The sequence below is a fragment of the Danio rerio genome, chromosome 19 (genome assembly GCF_049306965.1).
Source record: "Danio rerio strain Tuebingen ecotype United States chromosome 19, GRCz12tu, whole genome shotgun sequence".
Taxonomy (NCBI): domain Eukaryota; kingdom Metazoa; phylum Chordata; class Actinopteri; order Cypriniformes; family Danionidae; genus Danio; species Danio rerio.
Window position 1 is genome coordinate 10,271,933 of NC_133194.1, and position 19,373 is coordinate 10,291,305.

The 19,373-nt window shown below is 34.6% G+C and overlaps 1 protein-coding gene across 1 annotated transcript; it reads left to right on the forward strand.

The window, feature by feature from the left end:
* Nucleotides 1–1,077: 1,077 nt before the first annotated feature.
* Nucleotides 1,078–17,533, forward strand: ndufv1 (NADH:ubiquinone oxidoreductase core subunit V1). The gene is given in 11 exon segments (NM_001003747.1): nt 1,078–1,100; nt 5,111–5,281; nt 5,368–5,450; nt 6,059–6,229; nt 7,324–7,507; nt 9,799–9,988; nt 11,786–11,998; nt 12,308–12,474; nt 14,577–14,658; nt 15,278–15,423; nt 17,075–17,533. Coding segments are annotated over 10 exon segments (1,479 nt in total). The 5' UTR covers nt 1,078–1,100; nt 5,111–5,116; the 3' UTR covers nt 17,153–17,533.
* The last annotated feature ends 1,840 nt before the right edge of the window (nt 17,534–19,373 follow it).

The window sequence follows — 19,373 nt, forward strand, 5'->3', positions numbered from 1 at the left end:
TATATATATATATATATATATATATATATATATATATATATATATATATATATATATATATATATATATATAAATATAATTAAGGGGAGCTTTATGTCCAGCAACCTTTAAGATCAACCCAATATCAACATTATTTGACATCATCATAGCGTTGTCCTTAGACGCTGACTGACCATAGTTTTAGCTAGTCAACCAGACTGGTTTTAGAGGGGTTTTGGCCATTTCCAGGCTGGTTTCCAGCCATTTCCAGCCTGGTCTCATCTGGTCAGGCTGGGAGATGACCAGCTAAAACCAGCTTGACTAGCCTAGCCAGGCTGGGAGCCCAGGCAAAACCAGCTATGTCCAGCTCAAACCAGGCTAGTCAAGCTGAATTTAGCTGGTCATTTCCCTGCCTGGAAATGGCTGAAAACTAGTTTGAAATGGCCAAAACCTTTCTAAAACCAGGATGGTCGACCAGCTAAAATCAGCCAACCAGCCTAGGCTGGTTTAAGCTTTTTTTCAGCATTGTGGCGTCACGACTTAAATCTAACCTGTCTTAGGATGTTGTGTGCCTGCTGTGTTTGGACATTTCCAAATAGGCTAGCATGTTTAACCATAGAAACAATAGCCCACATTTCATCTGAGGTAATATTTTCTATCTTTATTTAACATGAAAATCAGCTATTCTTTTAATCTCCAAACTGCTATACTGTTTTATGACATAAATGTCTTTTTTCTAAATAGTCTTATGCTCGAATTAAGATTTTTTGAGTGAATAATTAAAGAAATGCACTGCAATTATTAAACAAAACCACATATTTGTACTAGACAAGTGTAATTCACAAAAACTGAGAAAGTCTAAAAGTATTTTCATGTTTATTACATGGCTGATTTACTTGGCTTTATTCTAACAGACATGTATAATTCAGTTGATGATTTGTAACAAACCATACAAAAAAATGATGTGTGTGTATGTATGTGAATAAATTTTTATTTATTTTTTTATCCTGAGAGACAGCGCCTCCACGCTCAAACAGGCCGCCGCTGTTATTACATCCGGGTCGGTCACTATATTTCTTCCGCTGTCATTTTTATAACGCTGATCCAGGGAGATCACGAAGGTAAGCAGCGGTTGAGCTCTTTCTCATATTTCTCTTTTAATATTTCGACATATTGTTCCTATAGCTTGACAATAATTAGTGTGATATGTCAAGGAGGATAATAAAGTAAACATTCTGCAATGCAGCAATCTCTTAAATGTCATGAGTGTGAATATGGAGGTCACTGCGGGACGAGTCCATTTTAGCGAGTAAACTTGTATTTGGTTGAAGGAGTTACACGTAATTTGTTTATGCAATAATCTTTAACTGAATTTAATTGTTTGAACTCTTATGTTGTGTGTTTATTGTGTTTACGCCGCTGCTGAGCTCAATTATTGTGTTGGGTAACGTTATTTGTTGTGATGAGTACGTTAGGTAACTGTTCACTTCATGACATTTGTTGACGTTTTGATTGTTTATTTTTTATTTATTGATTGTTATAATTCTGGAATCCAAAAAGGTTTGTTGTGAAGTAATTATTATATTTATTGTCTAGATATTTGACATCTTCTCTTTTTGTCTATGTGTAAAGCGACCCACAGTACCCAAAGTACCCAAAGTAATCACTTTTTAGTATGTTATGTTTGACCAATGACTGTAAAAAATATGGACGACGCGACAGCCCCTTTTGCCATTGAACGCCTTGAGGGCAAAACGCCTGCTTGACGGGCACAAACTGTCGCAAAAGACTGCTGAAATTGGAGCCAGACATGCGCAGAAGGACTGTCTGATGGAGCCAGAGGAGGAGCCGCGATAATGAGCGGAGTCGAGCTTCCAACCAAACGCTTTATGTAAAATCAACCACGCCCCCCGAACTTCTCACTCGACTGCCGGTGTCTGCACTATAACAAACGCTCACTGATGTAAATAGAAGCACTTACATTAAAAAAACACAATAATATACGGTTTAAAAACGGTGTGATGTAAGCTGTTAAACTTTAATAAAAGCAATACATGGTGGACTGCAGAAATAAACGATCTTTTATACACTCTAGCCTGAATATGAGCACAAATAATATATTCTCTTATTGTTATATTTGTTGTTGGTATTTGTTATCTTCATAGGGGTAGAAATAACACTTGTAAAATATGAACAATAACATATAAACAACACATACATTTTTAGAAAGGTTTTTATTTTTAATTAGCCATCAACAGAACCCAAAATATAGCCTACACACCATAACGATTTACCATGCGGGAACAATCGTGCGTTTAGAAGATAAATACAGCAAGATTACTAAATATCAACAGGATATTTACACATCCCAACCCTGCAATTTGTCAATTTGTGCAAAAAAACTTTGCACTATTAATACAACGTCTATCTGCTGCAACATCACTAGTATATTGTTTATTCATTTTCGCTTGAATTGTTTATTTAATTTTTTTGCCTCCGTTTTCATTTGGTTTATTCGATGCCTTCATTATATCTAGCAACGAGGAATTTACATTCATTTTAATGTTAGCTGGAGTGTTCAAATAAAACGCCAACAGTAAATGATGTAAATAAATAATATCTAACATTTACAGCTCTATTAGGTTATATAAGATTCGATTTCAAGAACCTTATAATGATTTATAACAGGAAATTAAGTAGATCACTTAATAACATGCCAAAACTTAAAATGCAGAGACGTCCTAAAGCAAGTTCAAATAACCTTACAGGAGATCAAAGTGGAGATTATTATTTAAACACAAAGAGAATTACTGCTAACGATCTCCTGTATACCCCGTACTTAAATGGGTTTATTTTATTGTGCAGTTTTATTGTCATTTTCGTATTTATTATTATTATTTAATACTTGTGCAATCGATACAGGTTTATTGTTATTTATTTTGTCCTTTATTTAAATAATTGCTATGCTGTTTGCATCTTTATTCAAAGGTTAAACTCAGTGATACACTTTGCGTTCACATAGTAGCATGCGTTTGTTGTTATATCAACAAAAATGGGTGTAATAACGTTATCAAATGTGAGGGTTTTATATAATGAAGATTCAATCGCGCCAGCTCCGGGCATCAGCGCATAACCTAGTCGCGGCGTCGCGGGCTGATTCCGGCTCGCATGCGGCAGCGCCTGCTCGCTCGGCCGCCGCATCTGGCTCAATTGACTCAGGCTTGAATCGGGCAGTGAGTCCAGGCATCCGGAGTAGGTCCAGCAGAGGTAGTCAGTCTGAGGGGTAAGTCTCCGGCAGGCAAGAACTGGCCCCAGTGTATTTTGCTATCTGGGTGGCTAGGCGTGTATTAGCAAACTAATAAAGCCCGAAAAAAGCTCTGACCTTAGCGAATAAACAGTGTTCCACCAGATCATGTATGTCAGAAACTGTAGTTTACTGCTGAACTCATTTGTCATAGTAAAATATCACAGAAATCGAGTAATAACACTTCAGTCTTCTGCCGAAGCTCAGACGCCGCGCTTTGAGAAACTGTCAATCACAGCTGTCAATCACGATGACACGCCCAGCATTAAATTACTGCTAAAAACAAACTGTTTACAAAAATGAGGATCTGCACCTATTTCAGCACAATAATCAGTGCCTTAATCGACCAGAACCATCTTTCGGGACATTTTATTGCAAGTGTAATTAATTTTTTTATTTGGGCTCAAGTCTCCTTCATTAACACGGAGGAGGCGGGCTTTATGACTTGTACTGCAGCCAGCCCCCAGGGGGCGATCTAACGGCCGAGACCTTCACTCAAACGCAGGCTTGCGGCACACTTGTGTTTGACTTAAAGAAATTGTTCTGCGAAATAATGAAATTTCTATTATAATTTATAATTTTAAAAAATGTCATTTTAGAGCACATAATGACAGTTTGTCAAAATAACACTAAGATGCCATGTTTTCTTATATACATTTCTAGACAACACAATTTAACGTTAAATGTTTTAACCAGAAGAGTTAATACGGCGATATTTATTGGAAAAACACAGACTCTCATTTGTGACGAATAAAACATTTACTTATTTTGACCAGTTGTCATTTCTGCTAAATAAATTTGGTTTATGTTTTTAATTTGCTTATCTGGTTAATAATTAACTTTTAATAACTGTAACTGTAAGTAGCTTATAATCATTAATAATTTGGTTTGTTTATCATTTACTAATTTTTGACCTTTTATGCTAAATAAAAATACGCTGTTAACAATTATTTATATATAATTATATATAAATATACACACACACACATATATATAGATGCCAAAAAGATGCTAAATAAGCATTTCTAATTTTCCTAATTTGTTTCATAACTATTACCTTTATTCTTATTTTATATCTTTATTTTTTTTTTGCATTTTATTACAGTTAGATTACAAATCTACATTTACTGTTTCCATTGAAGATTTTTCTTAGTTTTTGTTTCAGCTTCATTAGATTTTTTACATTAACGAAAACATTTTAAAATATTTTTTTGTTAATAATAAAATTGTAAGCAATAAGGGCAGGAGCTGCTCTCCAAAAAAAAAAACTCTGCCTTTTTGGAAAATGTTTGTTTTATAAGTCTCCTAGAATTAAACTGTTGAGTTTTACCATTTTTAAATGCAGTTAGCTGATCTTCGGGTCTAACAAGGGCACTTTCAGCTTAGCTTAGCTTATCTTAGCATAAAACACTGAATCATATTAGACCATTAGCATCTTGCTCAAAAAAAAACAAAACAAACAAAAAACAAAACAAAACAAATCTATGCTATTTAAAGCTTGACTCTACTGTAGTGACGTGTAACAGAAAATGTAACAAAGTCAGACAGAAAATGAAAAGTTTCGTTTTTTTCTAGGCTCATGTGTCTCTGACTCTACTTTTTTTCTGGCGTAATATTGAGGATATTTCCTGCTGTACCATGGCTGCAGCAGGTGCAATGATGTTACGCAGCACTGTTGCCTAGTAGTTACCTTGCTGGGCATTATATTCAGGTGTTGTGTAATATTGTTGTGCCTGCTGCAGCCATGGTACAGCAGCAAAGCTTCTTGATTATAACGCCAAACTGACAGTATATTGCTCACTGTTCTGTTTCATCCATGTCTTCCAGATAAGGATGTTGTCGTGTCTCGGCTCTCCAGCTCTTAGCCGGGTTCTGAGCAGCGGGGCGTCTCGTGCTCCTGTGGCAGTGGCTGTAGCTGGAGCCTCTCGCACCTCTGTGTCCTCCAACTCTGCTCCACAATGCAGGACTCTGCTCCGCTACAGCAGCACAGCTCAACAGGTGAAGCACTCTCATCCACTCGCTGGATTACTGATCATCAGTGCACAGCTATAATCAGTGTGTGTGTTTGTGTGTGTGTCATGTAGGAAACACCCAAGAAGACCAAGTTTGGGCCTCTTGCTGACCAGGACAGAATATTCACTAACCTGTATGGACGCCATGACTGGAGGTAGAATATGTTATACTGTATTATGAATTGTATGTAGAACTGAGGGCTTTTTAAAGTTCTATATTTGGGTTTTTTCTAATTCTTTTAAACATTAGATAAATTATAGACTCTTCTCTTTTTCTAGATGGTGTCTACAAGATTTATTTATATAAATGAGTGACTTATGTGGTTGTTTTTTTGCTTAATTTATTCAAGTGACATCTATTCATCCAGTTTTCAGTTTCACCTGGTCCTTCATAAATTGTTGTAATCTGCTGATTTTCTGCTCAATTATTAATAACTGTTTATTAATATCAGTTTAGAAAACAGAAATCTCTTTTGCCACCAGAGGAATGAATAGATGTTTTACAGCTCTGGCAATTTCAACTTTTATTTTCAACCAGCCAAAGTGGCTAGTGGGAGTGTCTGTGCAGTTACAGCTGAAATATAACCGCATTTAGTGGGTTGGCGGGTGGTAATGTCAAGCCCTGCATGTGTAAATATATATATTATTGTTTTAATTATTAAATATATCCTTCAAACCACAGGTTTCATGAATTTGTCAGCCAGAAGATTTCAATAATTTGAATTGGAATCAAATTTAGTTTTTTTTGACCGCTGTATTTCAGGCTGAAGGGTGCCCTGAGGAGAGGCGACTGGTACAAGACCAAGGAGATTCTGGATAAAGGAGTGGACTGGATCCTGAATGAGATTAAGACCTCCGGGCTGCGGGGCCGAGGTGGTGCTGGATTCCCAACAGGGATGAAGTGGAGCTTCATGAACAAGCCCAGTGATGGCAGGTGCGTTTCCAGCTCCACAACTCAACAATTAACAGTTCAGGTTCATACCAGGGCTGTCAAAAGTGTCCATATTGTGTATCAGATTAAAGATCAAATTCAAGACTCAATTGAGAAGTCAGTAATCGTGGGTTATTGCACTGACTGTTAACTGAATTCTGTGCTGTGGCATTAATTAATTTCAAGAATGCTCTGGATTTCAATTATCAAACATGGTATAGGGTATATGCCGAGCTAGTGCTGTTCCCATGCTGATACACTTCCGGTGACCTGTTATTGTGAACTTTTTTTCATTTTATACAGTTCCTTTTACAGCATCGATGTTGTAATGTCATTCAAATACATTCAGTTAAATAAACTGTAGCATTTATTTGGTTGCTCAAGCGTAAAACGAGACAAAAAGCCGTTTACTCGCACGCGCCCGTCAGAATCGGCAGGCTAACGAAGAAGCTCCATTGAATATACTGGGGTAAAATAAATGCTCATATTACAAAGATATGGCGGGGGAAATGTAATTTAATGCAGTGCTTTTTGTACAATCTGAGACCCACTTTAAGTCGGATATCACTCAGCTAGTGGAGATTGCTGATTTTTAAAGAAAACAGACCTTAAACGCACCGGATTTTGCATCCGCATTCAATTCGCCGGAAGCGGTTAACCCAGGTTACTGGCAAATTAAAAGTCCTATTAGCATGCTTCGGCATATACCCCATTTAGAATTAATTGGCTAGGAATTCCAGTATTGTGACATACATATGGCATGGCCCTTTAGTAACCTTACTCTTTTTGGCATGAGATTTCTGGTCTAATTCACTTACATTGCTTTTTACACATTAAATACAGCTCATTATGCTGCTTGATGTTGCAAACTGGTATTTTCTTATTTTATTACTCTTCTTTTTATGTAGAAGTCATGAACACTCTTGTTTGTAGAGCGAGTAGTTTGACTGTTTTCTGCCGTTTATCATTCCTAGTCATTTCTCCCATAGGCAACTGAATTAAACAATCGCAAAATCAAGCACACTTCCGCACTGAAGAATAAGGTCAATGGGCAGATGTGAAAGCTTAGCCACCGCTAATCCTCTGTTTCCTCTCAGGCCTAAATATCTGGTGGTGAATGCTGACGAAGGAGAGCCTGGGACCTGTAAGGACAGAGAGATCATGCGTAATGATCCGCACAAGCTAATCGAGGGCTGTCTGGTCGCCGGCAGGGCCATGGGCGCTCGAGCTGCCTACATCTACATCCGCGGAGAGTTTTACAATGAGTCCTCCAACCTGCAGGTCAGGAGGCTGAAAACGAGCCCAGAAGAAAATAAGATCTTCATTTATTTATTCATTTATTTTCATCTTCAGTACCATGAGTATTGCTGCATCCTTTATGACAGTTTTATTAAACATGTACATTCATTAAAATATTTACTTCAGATATTCGAAATAAGAAAAATAATGCTTTTAAATTGTGACAGATAGCCGACATCGAAGGCTGAGAGCCGATATATCGGCCGATAAGTATATTATATTTTTCGATTTTTCTGCATCATTGCAAACACATGAGGTAAACAACTGATTTTATTTTAGAAGCTCAGTAATGTTTGAACTGATGTTTGAAATTTATTAATCATCTATTCATATCTATGGCCGACTTAAAAAAACATTAATAAAGGAATAACACATTAACCAAAATAAAATAATCAGTAAAACACTAAAGCAGTGGTGGGCAGAAAGCGCTTGAAGTGGTTCAACCAGTAGAAAAATACTTTAAATTATTTATTACTTAAAGATATCGGCCTAATTTGTTATTGGAGTGACGATAACATTAAAAATGGCATTTATAGGCCGATATTGTTAAAGTTGTCCAAATATTGTGGATTCTTAATGAATTAAATGCTGGTGTTACAAAAACAGCAAGACCCTACAATAAATTCAGCCAAACCTCCGATATTTGTGTCCTTCTTGTTTCTGTTTTCTGCTCATTATTGCATCACCACCATTAATTATTTTGAAATGGCTTACATTTTGATATTGACTAATCTAATGTTGAACCAATAGATTCCAAAAGGAAGTATTCATTTAAAAGAAAGACAAATCTGTCTCCGAGAAATGTATTCAGTGTGTCCATGAGGTCTTAAAAACTCTTAATTAATATCGAAAAAGGCCTTAAAAAATGTTGAATTTACTGAAATGTTGTGTTGTAGGGCTTAAATCATTTTAAATAGGTCTTAACTTCCTCTGTCTATGTAAAGTTACCTCGATAAAACTTTTAACAAAAGTGAAATAGTTAACTCTATTTACAAATATGGTGTGATTATCTTCCCTATAATAACATTTGTTTAAAAGTTCCCCATGTATTTTAGACCAGTGGTTCTCAAACTTTTTTCATCAAGTATCACCTCAGAAAAACATTGTCTCTCCAAGTACCACCAAAATGAGCAGCATTGAAATACAGTAGCGTAGTAGGCCCAGTAAAGCAGCTACAGCTCTGCACAGTTAAAAAAAACATGGCAGATTACCTCAGAAATATAGGCTATATGTCATTTATGGCATATTATATGCATCATTTTTGGTAAATTTTGAAACGTGTGTAGCATGTACATGACATATTTCATTCCTCCGCGTACCACTAAAAGGAACCCTGCGTACCAATAGTGGTACACGTACCACAGTTTGAGAACCACTGTTTTAGACAGACCGTTGTACATAAATGTAGTCTATTATATTTTTTAAATTGTAAATATTTAAACTAGATTTCACATTAAAAATATGTCTTAAATAACCAAATTAAAGCTGTTTTGATGAGGCAAGTCAAAATCATTGGGCCAACCATGTAATCAGAAAATCCTTAGTATTTGGCTCTGTATAAATCAGAAATTTCATTCATAATGGTATTTAAACAGTTATATTCATTCATTCATTCATTTTCTTGTCGGCTTAGTCCCTTTATTAATCCAGGGTTGCCACAGCGAAATGAACCGCCAACTTATCCAGCAAGTTTTTACGCAGCGGATGCCCTTCCAGCTGCAACCCATCTCTGGGAATTAAACAGTTATAAATAGTGTTAAATTTGATGCTATCAGGCTCTACTCATTTATGCTGCCCAGTATTTTTTGTTCTTTTGAAGACTTGAAATGCTGCCACGTCCAATTATTTTAAGCAATGCTTATCAAAGAGATAGTTCACTCAAAAATGAAAATGTATTCACTATGTGTTGCCTGAGAAAATAAAAATGGGATATTTTACTTATTGTTGTAAACCATTATTGCAGTTAATTTTGAGTCAATTCTCCAGTGTAATTCTTATATAAATGTGGCTGAATGTGCTACACCATAAGTCTTAAACTGGATCCCTGGACAGCCGCAGCTCTGCTCAGTTTTGCTCTAACGCTAATCACACACAGCTGATTTAACTAATCAAGGTGTTCAAGACTACAAGAGACTATTAGGCATGTGAGAGTTGGAAGTGGTTGGAGCTAAACTGTGCAGAGCTGTGGCCCTCCAGGAATCGAGTTTGAGACCATTGTTCTACACTGTAGTTGATTTGTATTGAGCTCATGTGGTTTTGTGTGTTCCTCTCAGGTGGCCATTAATGAGGCTTATGCTGCCGGTCTGATCGGTAAAAACGCATGCGGCTCTGGTTATGATTTTGATGTGTTCGTGATGCGTGGAGCAGGAGCTTACATTTGTGGCGAGGAGACGGCTCTGATCGAGTCCATCGAGGGGAAACAGGGAAAACCTCGTCTCAAACCCCCTTTCCCTGCTGATGTGGGTCAGTCAATAACCGCTATATTCAATTCAAGTTTATTTGTTTAGCACTTTTTACATTAATTATCGTTTCAAAGCAGCTTTACAGAAGGTGCACATTATTGCATAACAATAAAATTAAGTTGACGGTACAACCAAATCAAAGTTATTATAAATTAACATAGTTAAGATGCAGTTTTATTTCATTTTAAATAAATAACTTTAACCTGCTGTTTTTATTTTATTTTTTTAATTTTGGGTTTGTTTATTTAGGAGATCTTTTACTTGTGTGTGAAGTATTTATTGGATTTTGATCATTTATTTATGTATGTTATATATTTTTTTCTCATAATTGACCTGCTATAAATAGTTTAAAGTTTAATGTCTTCATATTTGTATAGGTCCTTGTGATGTATTGTTGTCATGATACTAAAATTTCCAACTTCTGTGCGATACCTTGAAAACTATATATATTCGATATCGTTTTTGATACCGTGGGCAACAAATGCTGCAACAATAAAGGAAGCAAATGAAGTAAAAAGGGGAAAAAATAACTGTGGAGTGTTTAAAGGAATTTTATTTTATTTTTTTCTTTATTTTAAACTATGGGGAACAAATTCCGCAACATTAAAAGAAGCAAATTGAGTATAAAGTGGGAAAAATAACTGTGGAGTATTTATTGTTTTTTTTTTATTTTTTTTATTCATATTAAGGTCTTTATCTATAGTAGTTTTTTTCAGCATAATTGATCTGTTATAAATAGTTTTAAGTTTTATGTCATCATGTTTGTATATGTCCTTTTAATGTAGTGTTTTTGCTATGCTGGAATTTCCAACTTCAATACGATACTTTGAAAAATATTAATATTTGATACCATTTTTGATACTGGTTGAAACCAATTCTCCAAAATTAATAGTATGCAAATTAAGTAAAAAAGGGAAAAGTAGTCGTTAAGTCCAAAAGGCAATAAATTACAAAACAAAGCTAAATTAGTGAAGTCTCGTCTTATTTTCTGATTAAAACCAGGTGTTTTTATTTTTCTTAATTATTATTGTTGTTATTATTATCATTACTATTAATTATTCATCTCCCTTCTGGTGGGAGATAGAGCAAAGCCAGTATCGATTCTAAACCAAAAGCAAGATTGCATCATTTTATTATTATTATTATTATTATTGGGAACACGTGTGTGTGTGTGTGCGTGTGCGCGTGTGTGTGTGTGTGTGTGTGTGTGTGTGTGTGTGTGTGTGCGTATTTAATGGGTTTGATCAATATTTTTTTAAATGGAAATGTATATTAATGACTTTATAAATTACATTTAGTTTATTTTTCAGGTGATCTTTTTTTATTAGATATGTGATCATTTTATATGTTGATTGTTTCATTTTTATGTTTGATGTTTTTAGTGTTATTTGGTTGTTTATTTTGTACAAGTCACTTATAAATTTGTTGTCATTTTGCTGTATTGTTATTTTGTGCATTTTCTTTTATAATTGCCCCGAAATAAATGAGATAATTAAACTGTAATATAGTACTGCACTATAGTGGAAATATCCGACATTGCAATATTTTGTTTTTCTGCGATTTTATATATTGCGATACAAATATAATTCCACCAGATTAGTTGAATAGCTCTATTTAGAAACATTTTATTCAATTAGATAGGTTGGGATGATCAAGACTTTTTCTGTGCAGTGTGATTGCATAAATTCTAATAAATTACAAACCTATATAAATACAACACAGCAAAGATAAACGTTATTAGATAAAAGTGTATTTTATTTATTAGATTAGTTATTAATATGACATGTTCTTGTTGCAGGCGTGTTTGGCTGTCCCACGACTGTTGCTAATGTTGAGACCGTAGCGGTGGCACCAACCATCTGCCGTCGCGGTGGCACATGGTTTGCAGGTTTCGGCCGAGAAAGAAACTCCGGCACCAAGCTCTTCAACATTTCAGGCCACGTTAACAACCCCTGTACAGTGGAAGAAGAGATGTCCATTCCCCTTAAAGAGCTTATCGAAAGACATGCAGGTACACCTCAGGCCAGCCGCTAGTGGTATACCACCTATAGGATACACCCCTTCCTCTCTTATGCACTTTGTTAAAAAAACACTTCTAAAGTTTTCTAAAGTTAGCTTTTATTTTAAACTGCATAACTTTTATTTCTACATAATTTAGATTGTTATTATTATTTTTGTTATTATGTTTAAGGTCTCGAGTGGTTGTGTAAGCATTTCACTGCATATCATACTGTGTATGTGACAAATCAAATATGAATTTGACATGGAAATGGTTATTCCTGAGGTGATTATGGAGCCATAACTGATGGTTTTCCTGTAGGTGGTGTCCGGGGTGGTTGGGATAATCTCCTGTGTGTCATTCCTGGAGGATCGTCCACACCACTCATCCCACAACACGTGTGTGACACCGTTCTCATGGATTTCGATGCCCTCATTCAGGCTCAGACTGGTCTCGGCACTGCAGCACTTATTGTCATGGATAAATCAGTGAGTTCATTTGTAAAATAACACACTTGCGCTTTTGTTTAAGACAAACTTTTCAGTTTTACTTTTCTTTAGAATTTGTATTGAGATGCACAGACAGAATATTTTATTGGTCAGTATATTTAATGTTTATTGGTTGTATTTAGGGTGTTATTTTTTTCTAAATATGTGCCTATATGTGGTGCTTTAAACAAACAAACTGAGCTGCAGATGATAGATTAAAATCCAGAGTTGGGTGTAACACATTTCACAGTAACGTTTTCCAGTATTCTAATTACATTTTTGAGAAATAATGTAATCAGTAATGTAAGCAATAATGTAACAAATTGCATTTTAAATTGTGTAATTTGATTACAGTTACTAAAGTCAATGTAATTGTGTTACTTACGTTAAATATATAGTTTTTAGAAGAAAAAAGGCTTTTTTTAAAACACATTTTTTGCTGCAATGGCAGTTAATATGTATGCGCTTTTAAAATACTGGAGAACTGAAATACTGTACCTGCTTATCAAGTGTAAATACAGACATTACTTTGATTTCATTGAGCGTAACAACAAAAATATTGTTCTGAAATGCAGTCTAAAGAGCTTTTAACTTTCGACCAGCAACTTGTTCAAACACTTGAACAGAAAGCATTCTACGACAATACTCATCGCCAAGAAGGACACCGGCACCCAAAAACACGCTGCCCCAACTCAGCCTATACAGGCTAAATTGGGTTTTTGTGCTGGATCGAAAGAGAAGGAATCTTCTAAATGTGAGAAGAAGCGTAGCGGCTTATGGGGTTGTTCACATATCACGTCTTTTGTGTCCACACGCATATTGTGCGCGCTCGCATTTCCCAGGCACACCCAGTTGAAAACCGCGAATCGCGTGACAATAACTGACCAATCAGCTTCAGTGGAATATACACATTTTGGGTACCTAGTTACCTCAAACAAACACGGAACACTCAAACATTGAGGTGCTTTTGCATACTATGGATGTCAATGGTTACATGTATATAGTTTTCTTCTAAATGTCTTCTTTTGTGTTCAAAAACCAAAAGACAAACAGGTTTGGAACAAGTGAATGATGAGAGAATTTTAAGTTTTGGGCGAACTCTTTAAGTCTTTTGAATATGTCAAGCTGCTTTGATCAACTCATTGTAATGTTTCTCGGTGAAAATTAAATCACTGAAAGAGCTGCAGTTTATTTAGTTTTTTGTAGGTGTATTTTTGTGTTTTAAAAGAAACTTCAAAGAAAATTTAATAATCTGATTACTTTTTACATTAACTAATTAGTAATGTAATCAGATTACAATTTTCCAGTAGTCATCTGTAATTTGTATTCGATTACTTTTTTAAAAGTAGTTTACGCAACACTGCTTAAATCACAGCATTTAGTATAAAAATTCGGTGAACGCACATATATCTAAAGATATCCCACGTGTGAAACTGTTAATGCATCTCCGCCGGTTATACTTAACATTAGTATACAACATTATTGAAATCATTTTTCAATGTATGGTAAAAATTTGTAATTTTCAAAAAATGTATCATAGAAAAAAAACAAATCAGTGGCGTTAGTAACACCAGCCTATATGATCATTTTTACCTTTATGATGTCATTTTCTGTCATACATGTTTTCCAATGTTATAAAATTGAATTTGAATTTTTTTTCAACTTCCTTGATAAAAACTGAAGTAGATTTAGTTAAACTAAATGATTTAGCTGTTTCCATCCACTTATTTTTATACTTATTATGGAGATTTCACATAAAAATGGTTAGTGGAAATGCCAAGATGTGCATAAATTATGAAAATGAGCATAAAATGCTTTTAAAATGTGCATAAAATGTGCACAACTGAGTAGGATAGACTTTCAATCTGATAAGAAAAAAATGTGTGAAAAATGTATGCACCATTGCTATTCCAGTTTCGGAGTTTTTCGCAAACGTAGCTACTGATGCAGAATAACGTACTAACAAAGTGCTTGCTAAATGGACGTCAGGCTAAGTTTTAATCTCTGCTAGATTAAGAATATAATATTTTGCTGTTTTTATCAATAATACATCTGATAAATTGAATATGTGATCATTTCATGTTTTTTTTTCTACTTCACAGACTGACGTTATCCGAGCTATCGCCCGTTTGATTGAGTTCTACAAGCATGAGAGCTGCGGGCAGTGCACTCCTTGCAGAGAGGGTGAAAATAAATCAACATTTACATTTGAAGACAGAATTATTAGCCCTCCTGAATTATTACACCCCCCCCCCCCATATTTTTTTCTCCAATTTCTGTTAAACTGAAAGATTTTTCAGCACATTTCTAATCATAATAGTTTTAATAACTCATTTCTAATAACTGATTTCTTTTATCTTTGCCATGATGACAGTAAATAATATTTTACTAAATATTTTTCAAGATACTAGTATTCAGCTTAAAGTGAAATGTAAAAGCTTAACTAGGTTAATTAGGGTAATTCGGCAAGTTATTGTATAATGATGGTTTGTTCTGTAGACTATCAAAATATATATATTGCTTAAGAGGGCTAATAATATAGACCTTAAAATGAATAAAAAAAATTAAAACTGCTTTATTTTTAGCTGAAATAAAACAAATAGGTCTTTTTCCAGAAGAAAAAATATTATAAGACATATTGTGAAAATTTCCTTGCTCTGTTGAACATCATTTGGGAAATATTTTAAGAAAAAAAACAAAAAAACACAGGAGGGCGAATCATTTTGACTTCAACCATATATGAATACATTTGTTTATATGCACGATCTGCTACATGTCAGTGTTTGTGTGGTGTGGCTCTCAGGAGTGGACTGGATGAACAAGATGATGTGGCGCTTTGTGAAAGGTGATGCGCGGTCAGCAGAGATCGACATGATCTGGGAGATCAGCAAGCAGATTGAGGGACACACCATCTGCGCTTTAGGAGACGGAGCCGCATGGCCTGTTCAGGTGAAACAAATGTCTATTTTTATGTCTAAAGATCATGGAATTTCTGGAGTATCATGGAATGCTGAAAAGTTTATTGAAGACGTTGAAAGTCAGAACATTTTTGTTTTTTGTCACAGTTATAAAAAAACTTAACATGAAGAAGATGGTCTTCTTAAAAATTTTGACTTTTATTAATTTAATATCTTTAAAATGTCTAGATTTTTTTTTTGGCAAATGAAGAAAATGTGTTGTAAAAGCCCCTTCATGTGTTTTTATAAAGATTTTACACCACAGAGTGAGTGTTTATTAATTCTGAATACTATAAATAAATTATTTTTAAAATTGCTGTGGTCCACATATTGCCTCTTGTTGTCCCAACACAAATGGATTAAGTTAACTTTAAGTTTACAAATTTAATTGGATTGGACATGAAACAATTAAATTGTCCCCAAAAAACTTCAATTGTGTTATTTCAACTCATTTTAAGTAGTTTGAACAAGCAGTAAAAGTTATTTTTAAGTGTTGTTTTTGCTAATTATTATTTAATTTCAGTTACTTGTTAGTTTAGTTTAGTTTTGTTTTTATTTTATAGTTTTTTTCAGTTGATTTTTATTCAAATGTTTTTGACCAATAGTTTTACTCTGTTTAGTTTTTCGATTGTTAAAACAAAACTTTTTTTTCCCCCCATATGTTTTTTATTAAATCATGCCTTTTTTCGTATTGGCTATTAAACTCATGCAGAATGATATTTAATTTTAATATCATAATTTTAACATTATTTGAATGTACAGCTGGGAAAATAAGTATTAAAGATATCATGTTTTTTCTCAGAAAAAGGTGACATTGACTTGAAATTTTTCCCAGATGTTGTTAACAACCAAAGAAACATCCATATATGCAAAGACAACAAATCAAATTAGATTACAAAATATGTGTAATAAAATGAAATGACACTGGGAAAAAGTATTGAACACATGAAGAAAGGGAGGTGTAGAAAGGCAATGAAAGCCCAGACAGGAGCTGAAATCTCTCAGTAGTTCTTCAGCAAATCTCTGTCCTTCATCATTGTAAATGAATATCAGCTGCTTCATTCCAGCATCTACATTATCAGGATGATGAAGATAAAACCAGGGTGGACATTTCAGCAAGACAATCATCCCAAACACGGCCAAGGAAACTCTCAAATGCTTTTAGAGAAAGAAAATAAAGCCGTGGAATGGCCCAGCCAATCACCTGACATGAATCCAATAAAATAAAATACAAAGTTCAGATTTGATAGACGAGACCCAAAGAACCATCAAGATTTTTACACACCGTTGAAGTCCGTGAAAAACGAGTAGAATTCATGTGACTTCATTCTCCATGTGAGAGGCGTCTTTAAGGTGTCATCACCAGAAAGGCCTTTTGTATAAAGTATTAAATATGTTTCAGAAGTTCAGTACTTTCTCCTTGTGTCATTTCATGGTTATTATTCTTATTTAACAGCTTCTTTGGAAATATTATTCCTAGGAAAAAGCATGACATGTTCAAAACTTATTTTCCCCACTGTATCACTAATATAGTGGCCTGTGTTTTCATTTATTAGATGCCATGTAAATTGTATTATCTTTGAATAATTCAGACACCCTTGAATGCTGCCTTTTAATCAATCTTGCCTTTTGTTGGTTGGCAGGGCTTGATTCGTCACTTCCGTCCTTTGATGGAGAGCAGAATCGCAGACTTCCAACAGAAACAGCAGGCACGCGCTTGAAGACTCCACACTGCCCACTCACCCTGACACTTTACAGTACATTTATTTAAGCAAACCAATCTCGTCTATTACTCACTGCTGTGTAAACTGCTCCCATTCACCTTTTCTTTCTCTTACATCCATTAAGGAGCAGTCAATGAAAACAGTCAAATATTTTAACAGAGTCTGTCCTGTCATGGTGATAAGACTCAATAATATACTTGCGATGCATTAAAGAGTAAAAACTGAGCAGATGTATTCATAAACAGCGAGTAAATGGTTATGGTTAATGTAATTATGCTAAATCCCATACTGATGTTGACGCTGTTTTTCTTGGTTAGAGAATCGTACGCTGTATAAACACTTATTTGTGGAAATAAAGAGCTTGACGTTTAAAAATAATGTTCATTAATTGGGGGTTTGGGGGGGACATGTGTGGTATTTTGGGTTGGTGTTGAACATTAAATTGCAGATCTAATAGTTGGATGAAGGTGAGTTGGTATACACTGCAAAAAATGTTTCTTTTTTAGTTTTTGTCTTGTTTTTAGTCAAAATGTTTAATAATTCTTAAACCAAGAAGAATTTTCTGGATAAGTCAAAAATAAAGTCTTGTTTTCAGAAGTGATGTGTCAATATTAAGTGGGTTGTTTCTTAAAACAAGCAAAATAATCTTGTTTTTGATATGAAGTTACCAAGCCGGCAGATTATTTTGATCGTTTTAAGTAAAAAAACCTCACCTCATTTGGACACATCACACGACCTGACAAAAGTCTTGTTGCTGATTCTTTTTGTAAGACCAACAAATAGTAACCTGACTTCTAACTGATCATTTGGAAAAGTGTCCGAAGGTCGATTTTTTTCCTGCATCCCAATCATCACAAATACTGCAGAAGACCTTTTGAAACCTGCATGGACCCAAGATTCTTAGAGAAATCAGTCAAGTTTGGTGAAGAAAAAAATCATGGTTTGGGGTTACATTCAGTATGGGGGCGTGCCAGAGATCTGCTGAGTGGATGACAACATCAAAAGCCTGAGGTATCAAGACATTTGTGCAGCCCATTACATTAAAAACCATTGAAGAGGGCAAATTCTTCATCCGGATAGCGCTCCTTCACATACTTCAGCCTCCATATCAAAGATCCTGAAAGCAAAGAAGCTCAAGCTGTTCCAGAATTGGCCAGCCCAGTCACCCGATCTGAACAGTCTTTAGCATATCTGGGGTAAAATGAAGGAGGCATTGAAGATGAATTCAAAAAACCTTCATGAACTCTAGGAGTCCTGCAAGAACGCTTTCTTTGCCATTCCAGATGAGTTTATTAATAAGTTATTTGAGTGATTGCTGAGATGTATAAATGCAGACCTCTAAGCTCATGGGAGTCATACACAATATTCATTCTTTCTCCACTGCACCATGACTTTATATTCTATACTGGACAATATTTCTGTTAAGTGACATGACTTTTGTCTAAGCAAAGTCAGAGCTTACTGTCTTAAATAAATATCAAGGCATGATCATATTTTCTTTTGGTAAAATAAGCGTAATCTAGATGCCATTGCCTTTTATTTAAGCCACTTTTGATACCAAATGATCAACTAGAAGTCAAGTTATTACTTTTTGTTCCTAAAACTTTGAGAACTTTGAGAGAAACTTTGAGAAAAAAACTTTTGTCAGGTAGTGTATTTATGAAAACAAGACAATATTTTTTTTACCTATTAAATGCTTCTAGATTTAAAAAGTATTAAATAATTTGGAATAGAAACAAGACAAAAACTCTTAAGAAAAGCACTTTGGCAGTGTGTTTAAATAAAAGCAGCAAAGTACAATAAAAATTAAATTGTGAGATCTTTAAGCTTTTTTTTTTTTAATTATTCATGCAAGTTGCCTTAACGTTTAATGCAGTCCTCAATAGTTAGAACACAATTATATTTGCATATAAATATTTGATTACACTCTTCTAGAACTCAAAAGGTAAAGAAGTTGGAATTAATATATATATATATATATATATATATATATATATATATATATATATATATATATATATATATATTTAGAAAACTTCACAGACAATTCCATTAATTTAAACCTAATAACTATTTTTGAAAACCACTGGAATGACAAATATGTGCATGCTCAAATCGCTGATCTTGGCTGTGTTCATTTAGGTTCCTTTGATGGTTATAAATCATATGTACTATTCTATGTATAAATAGGATGCTACACCTATATTATGATAGTTCT